The following is a 16640-nucleotide window of genomic DNA, read 5'->3' as shown; positions in this document are numbered from 1 at the left end:
CACTCTGAAGACCCAAACACATGGTTTTCAATTATTTAAAGAAACTGTCATTCTTGGAAAAAAAGCAACGTGTGCACAGGGAGAACATGCAAGCTCCACACAGAGAGGCTTGGACTCAAACGTTTGGCGAGATTAGAGGATCAGATCAGCTGTGTGGCTGCATTGCTTCAGTTTTTCCAGGAGGTGGCGCTGCTGCCACAGTCAGTCTCTGTGCCTCAGGTGCACCTGTTGCCATAGCAGCACAAAGATAGTAGTGTTTTCTCTCAGCTCCAAGGGAGTTCAAGTGTGTCTTTGTGTGTGTGTGCATGTGTAAATGGGCAGTGTGTTTGCCTTATTTGAATTCACTTTCACTCATGGTCACACACGCACGCATGCACGCGCGCACACACACACACACAGCTGGGCTGTCCACTGCCGTCTGGAGTTTTCAATCTCCTCACTGAAACTTTGCAATGACGGGGCTGCTGTCTGTCTTGTCTCTGCTGCCCGTCCAGGCCTTGAAGAAGAGCGACGATGAGGAGCCACAAGTTGAGGATCCAAGTCGACCAGGTGTATCGCAGGATTCTGGACTCAAACTGTCCTCCAAGGATGATGGAGAGTCTCCTGATAAAGATACTGAAAGGTACCGGAGCATTCACACAAGTTTTTCTATTTGTTTTGGATGGATAGTGAGTGAAAGAGAAAATTTACAACAATTAGATGTGCGGTCATGTCTTCTTTTTTTTTCTTTTTTTTTTTTTTTATTATTATTTTACTTTCTCTTATTTTTTTTATTCTTTCACTAATAGATATGATCTTTCTCCATTTATTGTTGTTTGGCCTCACCTGTCACTGTTTGAGTAAATTGACTTTTGAATTAAATAATGTATGTTTCCATTTCAGGAACCTCCTTCGTAAAGCCAACAAGAAGCTCAGTGAGGTCCTGATGGAAGTTCTGAAGACCACAGCAGCAGCCGAGGAGACGATGGGCCTCCACATGCAGAGTCTGCGAGACGTTTCCGATGAAATGGCACCGCCGCACTCCACCACACAGAGAGCGACGCGGCAGAGAGGAAACACTGCATCCAACAGACCTCCTGCTGCAGGCAAGAAACATCAAACTACATTAGGAATTTGGATAAATCCCAGCTCCAAACATGTCCAAATATGAGCTGGAAAGCCTCAATTTTCAAATCTGCACTTATTGATCAGAGTTCCTTACCAAGAGGTCAAAAAGAAAATAATCAGAAAATGACTTAGAGATATAAGCATGTGTACACTAGCTGGGTAGCATCTTTTCTTGTTTATATATTTTGCTTTATCATACATTTAGCTTGAAATAATGTAAACTTAAAGTGTGTTGAACAAAACATTTGGAAATCTAAAATCTCTTATTTCAACGTTTGATACGTATTCACTCTGAATTAGACATTCAGAGTTGAAGTTCTCCTGAATGCAACACATAATTAGCCCATTGTTTCCACAATAGGACTGTTGTTGTCGTTCATCGTCTCCTGTGTTGTTGAATAAGTCCAGTGCAGTTTAGCAACGCTGACACCATGACTACACGATGCCATCACAGAGACGACCCCCCTCACTTTCGTGATTTAGTGTCAGGTTTGTTGTTCCGTTTCCATAGTGGACAAACACACATTACCAGGTCTCATTGATGCACAAGAAGAACTCCCAAGAACAGATCTGAGTCCGGTCAGGTGCATGAAAACAATGTGGACATTTTTCTTTTAATTCAGCTGTCAGGGGCAAAAAAAACAAAACAGCACTTAACCTGGAAGATTGGTGTGTTAATTTGAAGGTGAGGCTGATAACTCCGTGGAAATAAAAGACAACAAAGTCTCATGTTAACAGTATAATTACTTTTTTTTTTATAATATAGCATCTCATATTCTCAACTGATTAAACTGCATTTGCTGTTGAAAGATAGAACTGATGCCATCATTCACAAATCACAACAAACTTTTGTACTTTTGTTGTTTTAATTTTGTTCTTTTATTCTGACTTTCATCTATAATATTATGTTCTTTATTAATTAAAACCTTAATATAGGATAAGAAATCTTACACTCTCTTTTGATGCTTTCCTTGTTGAGACATTCAAACAAACGCTCTTTGACACATGACTTTTGAAGACTCTCAGTGTACAATGTGTCTGAATAAGAAAGTCTTATGCAATCCAGTGCTGAGCCACCGGCATCTTCCATTTGTTATGGTTGTTGTGTTTCCAAATTCATTACACATCTTCAGGGAAAAAGAATTGTAAAATGCAGAAACGTGCACAATGCCACCACCATAATGATTTCACCTGCTTAGATTCCAACGAAGATCCGCTGCACTTGTCTTAATGTTCTTATGTCTGGAGTATGTGACATAACTGTAACGCAGTGTGAGCTCTGACTCCGGCTGCTGCCAGGACACTCCTGCGAAAATGAGAACATGAATAATGTGAATTACATAATCTTACCAGCTAAGCTAGAGGCAGGATGTTGACGAGCTGTACTCATTTGAACCGTGTGACGTGTGCACTCTCACCTGTATTATGGTTACACATTGAGCTCTGCTTGGCATCATGTTATTTCAGGAATATTTACAACCCTTACTTGCAATCACCCTTGATGTATCAGAGCAAACATGGACCTTGAATGTGGGGAACCTGGGATTGAATTTTTGGTTACCCTTTGTCTCAAGAAAATGACTCGGGGGATCTTTTTATATTTTCTTATCTGAACCTTTAAAGTTAAAAAAAATACAAGAGACAGATGGTTTATGTGCAGACTTTAGTTTTATTTTGATTTTTCACCCGGATCACAGCTGATAGTGGGAGCTCTTTGGACCTCGTAATGTTGGCTCATGCAGGTTCCAAACACATGAACTCTCAACCTCTTATCAGCTCTTTGTAAATGGAAATAACGAGCGCCACACCTGTGGCCGTCCACCAACTTAGCAGCCAATGATCCGATTACTGTTCATCTGCTTTGAAATATTGGAGGGCACGTATAGCGCGTGTTGTGATTATTTCCCACTCAGCTGACTGGGATGTGACTGACTTCAAAGTAAAGGTGAATGTCTGCCTTTAAAGTTCATGTTCATGGTTTCATAATCAATACACTGAGGTCAGAGCAGAAGTGCTAGAAAAAGCTTTCATATTTGTGAACCTGAATGTTTCTTTGCTTTTTCATGATTTATTCATTCATGACTCACCTCATGGATTTAATATTTACTAATTAAATATTTGTGAGAACTAAAAATGAAAAAAATCCAGCATTTTACATTTTCCTCCTTTCACTCTCTCTGTGTGATTCTGTTCTGCAGAAAGTTTCCAGGGCAGCGAGATGCTTGAAGGCGGATGGTCTGCAGAGTTGGGAGCTGATGAGGGTCTGGAGCTGTCACAGCAGATGATGGACAGCCTGCTGCTCGGTGCGGCGCCACAACTCCAGCACGAGGAATATCTGATGGGCATCAGCAGCCGTCTGCAGACCGCTCTGGAGAAGATGCTGATGGCCATCACCGACACCACAAACCAGGTAAGAATCAAACTCTGTTTCTTTCACCTAAAAGTGCTCGTGATCTGTGAATGAATCACTACATCCACATCGTGAGACCTTTTCTTAAAAAACTAGTTTTTCCATTTGAAAAAAGCAGCAACAAATTTTCAGTTGACTAAGTGAGCTTTTTGTTAACAGACCTAATTGCTTTGGAAATATTTTGTCATAATAAAAGCTTTATCAGCATCATTTTTTTTAAACGTTAAAAAAAAAAAACAAATAAAAACTTCAACAAGCTGGTCCTCTCAGCAGTCTTTACATTGCAAGTATGAAGTCGAAACCCGAGCTACCAGGTTTACAGTGTTGACTGAAAACAAAGAAAGAAAATGAGTCACAACCACATTAACTGGACACCAGGAACTCACAATTTAGACAGTTTATTAGTGAAAACGGTTTATTGCCCTGAACTGACAGTACCTGAGCAAACAGAAAGAAATGTTACAGTTCCTGAAAATAAACTGTTTTTGCCTTGTGAAATATACCTAAATGTTGAAAGTTCTTTTTTTTTTTTTTTTTTTTTTTTTTGGTGTTTGGGCCGATTTTCACCAGAGATTTTGAGATGTTTTGAACAAAGATATCTGTGTTTTATGACACTAGCTGGTAATGGGAAAAGGCTCTGCCTCTGCTGTGTTAATATTTTAGCCTCGTAGCACTGCTGCAGGTACATTTTCACAGTTAATTGTAGGATTTTAGTTGTTACTTGTGATCCCTGGGTACATCGATTTACTCTGTGCAAAAACAAGACATAGTCTGAGGTCTTCTGACAAGTCTCTGTTGAGATTAATTTGACTGCATGACATTTAACCAAGATCTAAAAACCATCACAGGAACTTTAAATGTTGCTGGACCCAAAGTCTAAATCTAGTTCTGGGTTTATGGTTAATCAACCGAAAGTAAACAGCACCTTCAAAATGTTTAAAACTTGATATGTGTGATTACTGACACCCAAAAGGACATAACAAAGAGTGAAAGAGCCATTACACACCGTACCTTTGAGGCGCCTTTAGACGATCGCCCTGGTTTAGTGAAACTGGTTAAGATTTCTGGAGTTTTCTTGATGAATGGCCCTGTGTGTTTGTCCCTGAAAGTTACCACCAAACAGAAAGCTCCAGTGTCACATTAAAGCTTTGTCAGAATGTTTAAATGGCCACACTCAATGCTGTTAACCCCCTCTGTTTGTTTCTGCGCCTCTTCATGGAGACATAATGGGGGATGAGACGGCAGAGTGTGTCCCACAACAAAGTTGGCCCGTCGAGAATCTGCACACAAAAGAGCTGCCTCATTCCCACTGGTTGCCTATAGATACCAGCAGTATTTACACAGAGCCTTTGTCTGACCCGGCCGGCCTGCCGTGGTCCAGTTGCACGCTGCGGCTCCACCCTCCCTCGGGCTCAGCTCAGCACAGCTCGCCCGCTGCGTCCAGCGTCGGCCCGCAGAGATGGAGGGAGCCGGTTTAACTAGGCCATCGAATGTGTTACTGTAACTGACTGCACGACACATCCTCCCGCTGGCTGGAGTTCATGTGTTACTCACGCTGAAATGGGCTTCATCTTGCTCATCTAAAAATAGCTTTAAAGAAATTTCAGGCCAAGCATCACGGTTGTTTCCTGCATCCATCCACACCACAGCACTGTGGTTCACTGCTTTTTACTGAGTCATTTACATTCTTAAAGGCAAAATTCAATGTTCATTTTGGACTATTTCTTTTTTTTTAACATCATAGTATTAAAATATTGAGAAAAGTGCACCAAGAAAAGCATTTTTCTAATGTAGAATTTGTAAGCAAGCAGCAGATGTATGTAGCAAGTAAAAATCAAACAATGAAATTCTATGCAAATGACACTATCCTCAATGAATCACAGAGCTCCTCTCTAACCTTCAAGCTGATTACATGCTCGGTTTATATATTTTCCCTGTACACACAATTAATAGCACTGTAAAAGTTGTAATCAACAAAGCCTCTAATGGTTCCAGTAATGATTTTCTTGCTGCTATTGATCCGGTGGACATTATTCTTGTCTGGGAGCGGTGCTGTATCATCACGTCTTGCCTGCGGAGCAGCAGAGGTTGATGTAACAAGCCCCATCAGGAATGTGAAGTGTCTTTTGTTGAGCTCCTGTTGTAAATTATTTGCCCAGAAAAAGGTGTTTGCTCACTCATTGCTGTCGCTCTATAACCCGGTTGCCCGACTGAGACGCTGGAAGTTGTTGGTGTGCAGCAGGCGTGACGGTTGACGTGCCAACCAGAGGCTGAACTGTAGGTGGGACCTACAGGCAATGTGTCAGGACACCTCAATTGTCTATTTTTTGCGGCTAAGGAGGAATGAGATCTGGTTTGACAACTTTGTGTGGGACGGGCGTGTGCTGTCTGTGGTTATTTGCGTGCATGCGTGTGTGTGTGTCTGTGTGTGGGATCTATTTGCAAATCTACCTGATCCACCGGCCCTCGGGACTGAAGCCACACCTGCTTCCCTCCCACTTTTTTATAACACTGTACCGCACCGTGTAGGAAGTGGAAAACTACTTTGGTGTGAATGGTGAAAACCAGCTGGAAAGAGGGTTTTCCTCTTCTTATTTTTTTTTTAGGAAAAAAGAGAAAGAGGTAAAGCCAGTTTAACTCAGTGACAATAGCCCTGCGGTGTTAAATGAACCTTGCCTGACAGGAGCTCTCTCCAGCCACAGTGAGTAATATTATGGGATGAGAGCAGGAGCATGCGTGGAGAGAGGGAATGACAGCCGTCCTAGAAGGAAGTAAGAAGGAAAGAGTGAGTGACTCTCTGTCCGAGCGCTGTCGTTTCACCCATCGCCGGCTACCACTTGGATCCAACAATTGAAAGGGGCCCCTGGGAGGCGTCCCTGCAGGTTGGGAGGTCGGAGCTGCTGCCGCGGCGCAGCATTGTTAATGAATCTCGGGAGAGAGAGAGGAGCGAGCGAGCGACAGAGAGCAGACGGGGAGGGCTGTGCTGAGCGGCAGGATATGTTGTTACTCTGAAGAAAGCAGGTCAGCGGGAATCCACAGAGCAAGCTGGAGATCTTCAGCGAGGACCCACGCAGAAGAAATGCTTGTCTTTGTGTTGACATGCCTCCTGAGGTCGTGTCCAGGAATGCACTTTGAGCCGCCGGACACGGACGCAACTTCCACCTGCTGCCTAGGATGACACTCATCAGAAGGACTAAACAAACTCACCGTTTCCGGATGGTTCTCTCTCCTCTGGCGTTTACCTGGAACTTGTTCTACCTCAGACAGCATGTGATCCAGATGATGTGAATGTCACCCTGAGTGAATGTTGTTTACTCTTCTTCTCTCTGGTGTGTGTGTGTGTATGTGTGTGCGCCAATCACATAGAAACTGTTGCTTGGAGCTGTCCAAAACGTCGCTCACTGCTTCTTTCCCCCCTGGACTTCATGCTCTCTTGTGGTTTCGCCACTCACTCTGACGGATCAGTGGAAACCCATTTTTGATGTCTCCACGTAAGGAGCGCCGACATTGTTCATTATGGATTCCTACCGCAATTACTGGAACTCCAGCATGCAGAACACCACGTGGATGGAGGGGGAGGATCAGGACGTGTACGAGGTGGAATCCCGCGTGCCCCTTCCCCGACCTTTCCCAGTTTGCAGCACTTTGAATGAGAAAAATGCAGTGGTGGTGCAGACGAAGATATCACATGTCAATCACCGGACTAATGGCCACCTTCTTAAGGTCATCTCCAAAATCTCCCTGCCCACTCCTCCTTATACAGTAAGTTTACGCCTGAAAAGCCTCTGCGCTGAGTCTGAATTATACATAGATTGTGGGTTTGTGCAACTTTAAAAAGTCTCTTGGTTGAATGCAGACTATGTTCTGTTGGTAAATGATTTATAGATGCATTTCACAACTCTTTTCTTTTTTTTTCTTTCCATATGTCATGTCTATACATGCTGACGTGATGCAAGCTAAGTGTCAGTCCACATAAGCGCCCTGCAGCTCCGAGGAGCAGCAGCTCATTTAAATGAGCAGGTGAAAGATAATATGGCTTCTCTTCAGCAGGGTCACGTTACCATTTCCCAATCCCTATAATATTCCAGGAAGACCTTTGCACAGGGCGATATGGAAATCTTTGAACAGTTACTGTGCAGCAAAATTGAGCATGGAGGCAGTTTATTGCATTATGAGGAGTCGAGAACAGGAAATGATGCCTGTTGTCCTCTGATCAGCAGGTCCTGTTACAGATATGATTTCATTCTTACTGTGGCAACTGCATGTCTTTTATTGACTGTAATACAAGGCTTCTTGCTGGTGTGCAGTGACAATGCACTTCAGTTCATTATAAACCCATCCCGCACAGAAGCTGCACATCAATATACTGTAGGAGTGTCAGATGAGTCTTGAAGATGAAAACATGTTCGATTTGATTCTCTCAAGTTGTTTGAATCGTCATTTTTTGTTTTTCCTTTAGATACTAATGATTACAGTGTATTTGACTAAAATCACCCCCAGTTGTCAGGTCACTAGAATCCAGATTGGATGATTAATCCCTGCTAAAAACACACATCAGTGAAGACTGTTATCATAGTTTAGTTAATTTCAAAGCAGTACTATCGCTATTGAGGTTTTGCTACTTTTCTCCATATTTGGTAATATAGCTATTGTTTTTAGATTAATTTTTAAACTCCAGCTTCCTATGTTAGTGTGCTTATCCTCTGTGTGTCATATGAAAACTTTCCCGATTTCTGATCACGAGCTATAAAGCAGAGGTGTTAAACTCCATATAGCTCTACATATAGTCCAGTTGGACCAGATCAATAAAAGGATCAAACAGGTTTGTTCCTTTGTTTTCAGACAACAAAAACACAAAAAATGGCGCACCTATACCAAATATGTTCTCATTTGTTGCACTTGAGCCCAATTTCAGAAGAAAGACATGTGAAATCCTGATGCGTTAGCGTGATATGTGATACGATAAAATCTCAACTATTTTTGCCCTCAGCCGTTCTGTTTGAGGTTTCAGTCACAGCAACTCCTTATACTTGTTCTCATTGCACTGTGGGGCCAGATTGAACCATCTAACAGGCTGATTTTGCTGAAGGTCCAGTGGTCAACACTTGAGATCCTCTTCAGTGTTTTAGTTTCTGTTGAGGTGATGTTTCTTCTTTAGATTGTAGCGCAGTGCTGTCTTGTAAGGGAGAGCTGCTGTTCTGTGTAGTTCCAATGTTTCCTGGCTCCAACGCACCTGAATGTGATGAGCATGGCTTAATGAAGCTCCGCAGAAACGTTCCCATTGAGGTAATTATTGCAAACAGGTGTGTTGGAGCTAAAACATACAGGACAGGCTTCTCCAGCCACGACTGGACAGCACTGCTCGCAGGTTTGTACTGCAGTTTGTCATGAAAGGTGTTTTTGATATTCTACGCTTCTTATGCATGTTAATAGGGTGAGCAGAATATTTGAAAGTTTTGTCTACACGCTGCAGTCCACTGTCATGTCACTGCACTCCAAAACCTTAGGATTAAAAATGCAGCTAAACTGAAACTTCTCTGACAGCCTCGAGCTAACGTGAACTTTATCGGCTTTGTAAATACAGATTTTATGGCTCATCTGTTGGATTGGATCTCATTAAATGTCACTGTCGTTCATATTGAAGTGACTTGTGTAAATATACCTAACACTCAAAATCCATACTAAGTTCAGGTAAAGCAACAGTAAATGAATGAATGAAACCTTTATCTCCAACATGTAAAAAACAAGACCAGGTGAAGGTGAAAAATACAGAGATAACATCAATGCCCAATTTAAATAAAAAAAATAAATAAAAAGTGAAGGTAAAGAAATATTTTTAACAGTTCATGAATTAAGCTTTTTAAAAATGACCTCTGTGAATGTCTGAACTTCCAAAATGAATTACCTTTCATCAGTTCGTCCATCTTCTGTCCATCCCACCAGCTTTGGGTTGAGAGGTGCTGAAGCTAATCCCAGTTAGAGCTGAACGCCGTGCATACCATGATCAGATTATATTTTCACAATTTGGGCAGTTTATATTCACCAATTAGCCTGAAATGTATTTTACATATTTTGGATTGTGTAAGAAAAATGGAGTGGCTTAAATAAAACAGATGTACACTGGGAAAACGTGCAGCTCTTAAATAACTGATTATATCATAATCTTAAAAAATAAATAGAATAGATTTTTTTTTTTTGTAGTTTTATACATGCAGATTAAATCAAATTTCCTGAATAACCAGCATAGGAAAACTGTTCACTCTTAAGATTGGCTAATGCTCTGTGGTCTTTCCTCTGCCCCTCTCAGCTCGAACATGCCCGGATGACCCAGACGGAGCTGATGCGGGAGTCCTTCCGCCACAATCAGGAGATGAGCGAGCTGCTGCAGAAGCAAGAGGAGCTGCAGGAGAGGCTGTCGGAGGAGGCTCGGGCACGAGAGCAGCTGGCTCTGGAGCTTCACCGCGCTGAGGGTGAGTCCATGTTCACCCCAGAGGAACAGAGAGGAGTGATGTGGTTTTTATAATTATGAGCGCTGAGTCATCTTTAAAAGAAAAGCAGTCGTTCACTAAACTCTGATATAATTATGTGTGTCTGTGTGTCAGAATCTGGGCAGAAAAGTCTATATTAAGTGCAGTGATGTGAAAGTGCACGTGTGCTTGGAGGAGGGTCGAGTTGCAGGGTCTGATGGGATCAGCTGTTTCTGAGGAACGTGAGACCATCTGTGGTTTGAACTCGACAAATGCAGAATACCGGTGATTGTCAGCGAGTCTGAAAATGATTTCTACGTTTAATTGTGTCAGTGGTAGCTGAATTGAAAATTAGTCTGACAAGGTCCTGTGAAGAGCTGACGTGTTCCCTTCACTCGTGTGTCATGTTGTAGTTTTGTTTCTTCGGGGCAAATTTAAACACTTTAGCAGATTTCTGTAAACCTGCCACTCCTCACATGTCAGAAACAGCTGGTCTCTCGGGGTCAACTGTTCCCACATCCACACACACACACACACAGTAACTCAGTTCAGTTACAACACAGAACAAGAAGCATTTCCTCGTCTATGGCTTTGACTCTCTAAGTTGCGGTGAGTATATGGTTATTCTTAATCTAGCACTGTCTTTTATTGCCCCACAAAGATCCTGTTTCATTGTTTGTTTTCAGCAAATATTTGCTGTTGTAACATCACTTTGCAGTTTTCGGGATTATCAAAGATGACAGGCTGTCAGAAAATGACACATTGCAGAGAAAGTGTTTTTTAAAAGACAACTAGAGAAAAGAGAATACGGCAGGAAGTGAAGAGATTATTTTATAATGTATTCTTTTTAGTCGGAGCCTAAGCTCTCTTGAGATTAAAAGTTTGCATGCTTTGTATTTTCTAGGTTTGTTTCAAATCTTTTTTTAATCTCCTTTGATTTTAGCTAATAAGGCATAAACATCAGAAATATTTGAAAAAAAAATTTAATCGTCAGATTTTCTTTTCAATGACATTAAATTTTTGCAGAAGCATCAGAATTTTTCCTGTAATGCATGCCATAAATTTCAAATAAGATCTTAACAAAAGAAAATCAAAAAATTTGCACCAGTTGGTCTTTTTGTTGTGTGTAGAGTTGACTCCGGAACCTTTTAAAGTAAAATACCATAAAGTCGTCAGGTTATGTCAAAGCCAGCAGCTTCTATTGTTCTTCCTCATTATCTCTGCGGGAGTGTTTGAAATCTGTTAAGCTCGATTCTGTTGCACACAGCTTGTGTAAATACCATGGAACTGAAAGAGAAATAGTTGTATTGTGCACATGATCCACACAGGTGAAGAACCTCGGGGTGTGTCCTTTACAAACTGGTTTTGAATTAAACCCAAGAGACACGCTCAACCTTGAAAATCCATCCTGCTCACTGAGCGATGGATAATATTGTGTGTCTGAAAAAATAGCACACCCAGGGCTGGTTTCTGTTATGTGAAAAAGAGAGAAATGACTGTCATCTGTGTAATTTGAAGTAATTGTAATTGTGGGTCCTTCAGAGCGCTCCATGCCGTCGTTAGGTTACAGCCTCTGTGTTTTTCTGATAGTTGTGTATCTAAGAGATCCCTCCTTTGGCAAACTGAAACAGTCAGCTGTGGTTCCTGGTGAGATGCCCGAAATAAATTAACCTCCTGACAGCTCAGGTGACATTTACCTTCTGTCATTCAGTTCAGAGCTCTCTAAGCTCGCACCATCCACAAACAACCTATAGAGATGCGTTGACTTCATTAGAGAGGCCGGGTTTACAGTAGACGGAGCGTTTTGTCACCAGCCTCTGTGCGTGAATTCCTCCTCTCCTGTATCTATGAACTGAACGCTTTGCCGGTGCCGAATGCTCACTGACCTGTGAGGGAGCAGTACTGTAATGATGGAGCGTTTCATTGTGTTTACAGCTCGGTCTCATTCTTCACATCAAGCAAAATGGGTCAGACGTCCTTACTTATGCTCATCTCTGCATTTATGAGCACGTACTTGTGTCGGCGGTAACCTTGGGTTTCTCATCGTGCGGCTTGGTTGCTCATTCATCTGGATGGCTGCCTTAAGTGTGACTGAAGCCGAACGAGCCCAAACAAAAACCTTTTCGAATACTGTAAATGAAAGAAAGCAAGGAGAAATACGAAAAATAACCGTTAAAATAAAAGCGATGAAAATGAAATGCACATCGGCGCTCCTGTTGACTGTTCTTTTCTGCGTTCGCACTCAGGTCTGATTGATGGCTACACGGGAGAGCGCACCGCGTTGGAGGAGCAGTTGCGTCAGAAGGAGGAACTCCAGCTGAGTTTGGAGCAAGAGCTGCAGGTGAGGCGCTTCCAGCTGCAGAGGCCAGGAGTTCTGTTGACTGTTGAACGAGTGTGCAGTGACCTGGTGACATTAGCAGCAGATTTGGCCTTTGACTCGCACCGTGTGATGCAAGTAGTCACACACGTCTGATTTCAGTGCAGGTCAGATGCAGTCAGAGAATGGTCTTAATGTGGATGAACTTATTCAATCTAATTGATCATAAATGTACAGTTATGACTATAAAAGACCATCTCACTGACTGTTTTTTTTTTTTTTTTTAATCCTCTCTGTTCTGCTCACACCTTGTTTCTGTATGTTTAAGAGTTCAGGATTACCCTATAATTTTGTGCACATTATTCCCTTGCAAAACAGTTGCAACTTGAAGAAAACCAGAACTTTATCAGGCCAAATGTTGTGTGAATTTAACAATGAAGGGAGTGTTGAGCCATATGCAAAATTTTGAATCAAATTTTTTGTGCGACAGTCTTGCAACATTCATTTGACATATGCAAAAACAGTGTTGCTAATTTTCCTATCGTCTCATTTTTTCGGTTCCAACTAAATGCAAGCTTGGTACCCAGTGAGATCTGTCTCAAAATGTATTTATTTCTCTCATCGGGACATGGTCTTTGTGCCAATAAACATACTCGCACTATAATCCGAATGCTAACACTCACAGCTGCTGCTAAAATGAATCTTCCATAAAAACAGGTGAAAAGTACAGCGACATCGCTTTCAGGAAATCATGTAAAAGTAGTTTAAAAATCAGTTCTTTCAAATGTTCAACACAGTAGAAACAGGCATAAATGCAAGTGTGTGTGTGGTTGAGTGGACGGGTGTACTCTCTTTTCACTCCCAGCCAGTTTGAATGAAGTGGTGAATGAAGATGGATGGATGTTTTCAAAAATACTGAAATCTTCCCTACCTGTCTTTGAAAGTGAGAACGTTACTGATGAGCATCTTCGGGTGATGACGTGTCTGTAAATTGCTGTTTCTCCTGCAGGTAACGAGCAGCCGGCTGCACGAGTTGGAGCAGGAGAGGCTTCAGATGCAGGAAGAGCGTGAGCTGCTGTCACGGCAACAGGACGCCATGAGGGAGGACGCCGGGCCCCGAGAGCTCCGTACGTGTCCACACGCTCCCTTAATGAGGAAGAAAAATACTCCCACAGGTGGTCTTTTAGTAGTTGAACAGCTGAAGGTAAACTATTAGAAAATGATTGAATGGGCAGGGTCAGATTTGTCCACAGAAGGATTTGATAATATGAAGAAATAAAGGAGTCTTATATCTGTTTGTTACATGTGGTTGTTTCAAAATGAAACATTAAATTGCAGTTTAAATAAGATGAAGTTCCAGCTTCCCGTCTGACAGGAGCTTTGGTTTTCAGAGTGCGCTCCTGATATGGCTTGATGGGTGACTGTATGTTGGTTTTCTTGGAAAAGCTTCAGCTCACAGATATCGCACTGTCATGAGCGTGCTTAATACTTGATGAGCTGTAACTGAGAAGCACGCCTGTTGACTTGGTAAAAATCCAGAGTTAAGAAGTCAGTTAATTAAATGTGTCAGGGTTGTTGTTTTTTTTTTTTCACAATTTGCCTTCATTTGTAGTCACTAGTTTCCAGATTTCTCCTTATTTACTTTATAAGCACGAAGCTTGGTAACTGTTTGAGCTAATGTTGCTCTATTTTATCAAAAAGGTATCCCCTGATTTTTATTCTTTCATTGAAAAGGTGAGTCTTTGTACCTTAGAATATAAACTGGGGATCATCCAGGTACCTTTGCTTTCACAGCAGCTTTTCTCCAACTTTCAACTGTAAAAACAGAATGAAAAAAAAAAAACTCTGCCATCCTGTCTTCACATCTTTTCAATCTTTAGCTGAAAGTTTTCCTGTTCATGAAAAGACAAAAAAAACAAAGCATGTTAAATCCCTGTGCTTTCTCATCCTCCTGTAGGCCTAGTTGAAGCTGCATTGGTTGCAGCACCTGAAGCAGGTGTGTCCACTTTGAGCATGGCTCACGCGCATCTATATGTTTAACTGTGTAGCCGAGCGGCAGTATATATACGTTTATATAACACTTCCTCCAACCCTTTAATCCAGCAACTAATCAACAACGCTTGAAACGTGCTTGCTACGGGCTCGCCAACTCACTCAGTCCAATCACTAACCTTTGCTTCAGCTTTTCATTTTGAGTTTGTCCTGGTGCGTCTTCTTTAATGTCTTGGATTCGGTGTTGGCGCTCATTTTAGCATGTTAAAATGAAAGTAATCTTTAAAACATTTATATGTAGTCATTATTTTCCTAATCGCCAATCATCTATGCACTGAATCAATTTAACCTTTTTTAATTTTTCCTGCTTTTTACTGTAAATTCTGTCATGCTGTTTGCAGCATTGCTTTGAATGAGATGATTGGCTGTTGAGGAACACCTCTCCCCTGCCTGTAAACGCTTATTGGGCATGGATATTTCAGTGTCTGGACTGTCCCGTCTGTCTGATCTGTCATTTGCACTCTTCTCACCCTGTTACTTTTGCACTAATCCTGCGGGGTTTTGATCCTGGGTGAAGCGGTGTGGGGCGTTCGGTCACTGGTGGCGGCAGAGGGTCGAAGAGGCGTCGTGGTTGGGGATCATGCTCGGTGTCTGGATATTATGCTGAAAAAAATTACTGAGGTGTTGGAGGAGTCTGATGTAAATTAGAGTGAGCCTTGGAGGAAGAATTGGTAAAAAGAACACAAACGTTTTACTTAATTTTTGGAAAATAAGTTGAATTTTGCAATAAAAATCTAACCTAACAAGGCTCACAGACTTCAGACTCTTCAGTTCCATCTCAGGGTTCTTTTCATCGCCAAATTCAAACCAGAAATACTAATTAACCCAGAATATCGACCTTTTAGTCAGCAGAAAGCCTCCGCTAACTTCCCCCCCCCCTTCCCTTCGTCATCTCCCGTAGACCTGCTGGAGGAGACGGAGAAGCTGATGAAGGAGAAGGTGGAGGTGCAGCGGCAGGCGGAGAAGGAGAACACGGAGCTCCTGAAGCAGGTGAAGCTGCTGGAGGCGGAGCTGGAGGAGCAGGTCAACAGGGTGATCGAGCTGGAGCAGGCCCAAACCACCGAGAGCGGAGACCTGCGGCAGCAAGTCCAGGCTCTGGAGAAACAGCTGGACAAGAACCGCAAGTTCCTCGATGTGAGTGAGAACATGAGCACAGTATTCACACGATCATCCGCAAACTAGCAACATTGACTGTTGCTAGTTTACCGTCGTTTACAGTTTAAATATATGAAGGCGTGTATTGACGATATAATAAAACGAAGGGAGAAGCTGACTCGTAAATGTTTTACCTCAGAGCATCAGATCAATAAGGTGTTGTTGATGACAAGAATCAGCAGGAGAACTAAAACCCAACTAGTGGAGTTTGTAAAGCTGTATCAACATTCAGAGTATTTCTTTGAATCAATCGGTGCTTCTTTTTTTATTTTTCACCAATTTTTATTGTCTTTTTCAAACAAATAGTAGCAAAAAATAAATAAAAAAGGAGGGCTCTACCGTCTGGGAGATAACTTCTCATATTATTCATCCAAACTTAGATTCATGAACTGAGTCTTTGAGTTCTTTAAGTATCTTTTGTCGCTTATTGAGTTCCGAATAAAATCCACTTCTTCCATTTCTCTTGAGATTGTATTTCCTGTAGTCTCAACCGTTTCGTCACTTTTTCCATCATTTATATTTTTTCGGCGATCTCTATCCAATGATTCTAGCAAGGCGGGTTCACCTCGCCCCATTTTCTTGTGATTGCTTTCTTTCCTGCTGTCAATAATTTCAACAAATATCTGTTTTTTTTTTTTTTTTTTTTTTTTTTGTAAAATTTTCTTTTATAGTGTTGAAATTACACAGATATGATAGAACTCCTGGGTATGTCATAACCTATTGGCTTTTGTATTCTATAATGGATATTTTCCCAAAATAGTGTTTTACATTTCCTAAATATGTGACTGATCTGCTTCAGCTGTTCCACAGTCTCTTCAACAAGCATACCTTGGGTGTAAGAAGAAGAAGGGGAAAAAAAAAAACACGGATTAGATTCTTTCAGAGAATTCCCTCCATGTCTGTGAATTGGTCGATGCTTCTTAATTATTGATTTTCTGCCTTGTCTCCTTCTCTCATCGTCTAGGAACAAGCTGTGGACCGAGAACACGAGAGGGATTTCTTCCAGCAGGAGATCCAGAAACTGGAGCAGCAGCTGAAGAATCCGCAGAAGCTTCAGGCCGGCTCTGAGCAAAGAAACCAAGAGGTAACAGGAGAAACGCTCTGTTCTCTGCCAGAGGACTCGGCTGTAAGA

The 16640-nt window shown here is 41.8% G+C and overlaps 1 protein-coding gene across 4 annotated transcripts in view; it reads left to right on the top strand.

The window, feature by feature from the left end:
• The window catches only part of akap9 (A kinase (PRKA) anchor protein 9), a 64198-nt gene that overhangs the window by 29726 nt on the left and 17832 nt on the right, over window positions 1-16640 (top strand). For 3 of the 4 annotated variants that reach the window (XM_030120856.1, XM_030120854.1, XM_030120857.1), the window contains 9 exons: window positions 495-622; window positions 883-1085; window positions 3306-3517; window positions 9825-9987; window positions 12231-12325; window positions 13311-13428; window positions 14259-14297; window positions 15255-15487; window positions 16473-16592. In XM_030120856.1, the coding sequence (XP_029976716.1) occupies window positions 495-622; window positions 883-1085; window positions 3306-3517; window positions 9825-9987; window positions 12231-12325; window positions 13311-13428; window positions 14259-14297; window positions 15255-15487; window positions 16473-16592 (1311 nt within the window). The remainder of the gene's footprint in view (window positions 1-494; window positions 623-882; window positions 1086-3305; window positions 3518-9824; window positions 9988-12230; window positions 12326-13310; window positions 13429-14258; window positions 14298-15254; window positions 15488-16472; window positions 16593-16640) is intronic. The other variant, XM_030120855.1, reaches the window with a different exon arrangement.

This window comes from Salarias fasciatus, chromosome 22 (assembly GCF_902148845.1).
Source record: "Salarias fasciatus chromosome 22, fSalaFa1.1, whole genome shotgun sequence".
NCBI lineage: Eukaryota > Metazoa > Chordata > Actinopteri > Blenniiformes > Blenniidae > Salarias > Salarias fasciatus.
The sequence above is the reverse complement of the archived record's forward strand: the minus strand, read 5'-3'. Positions and strand labels throughout refer to the sequence as shown.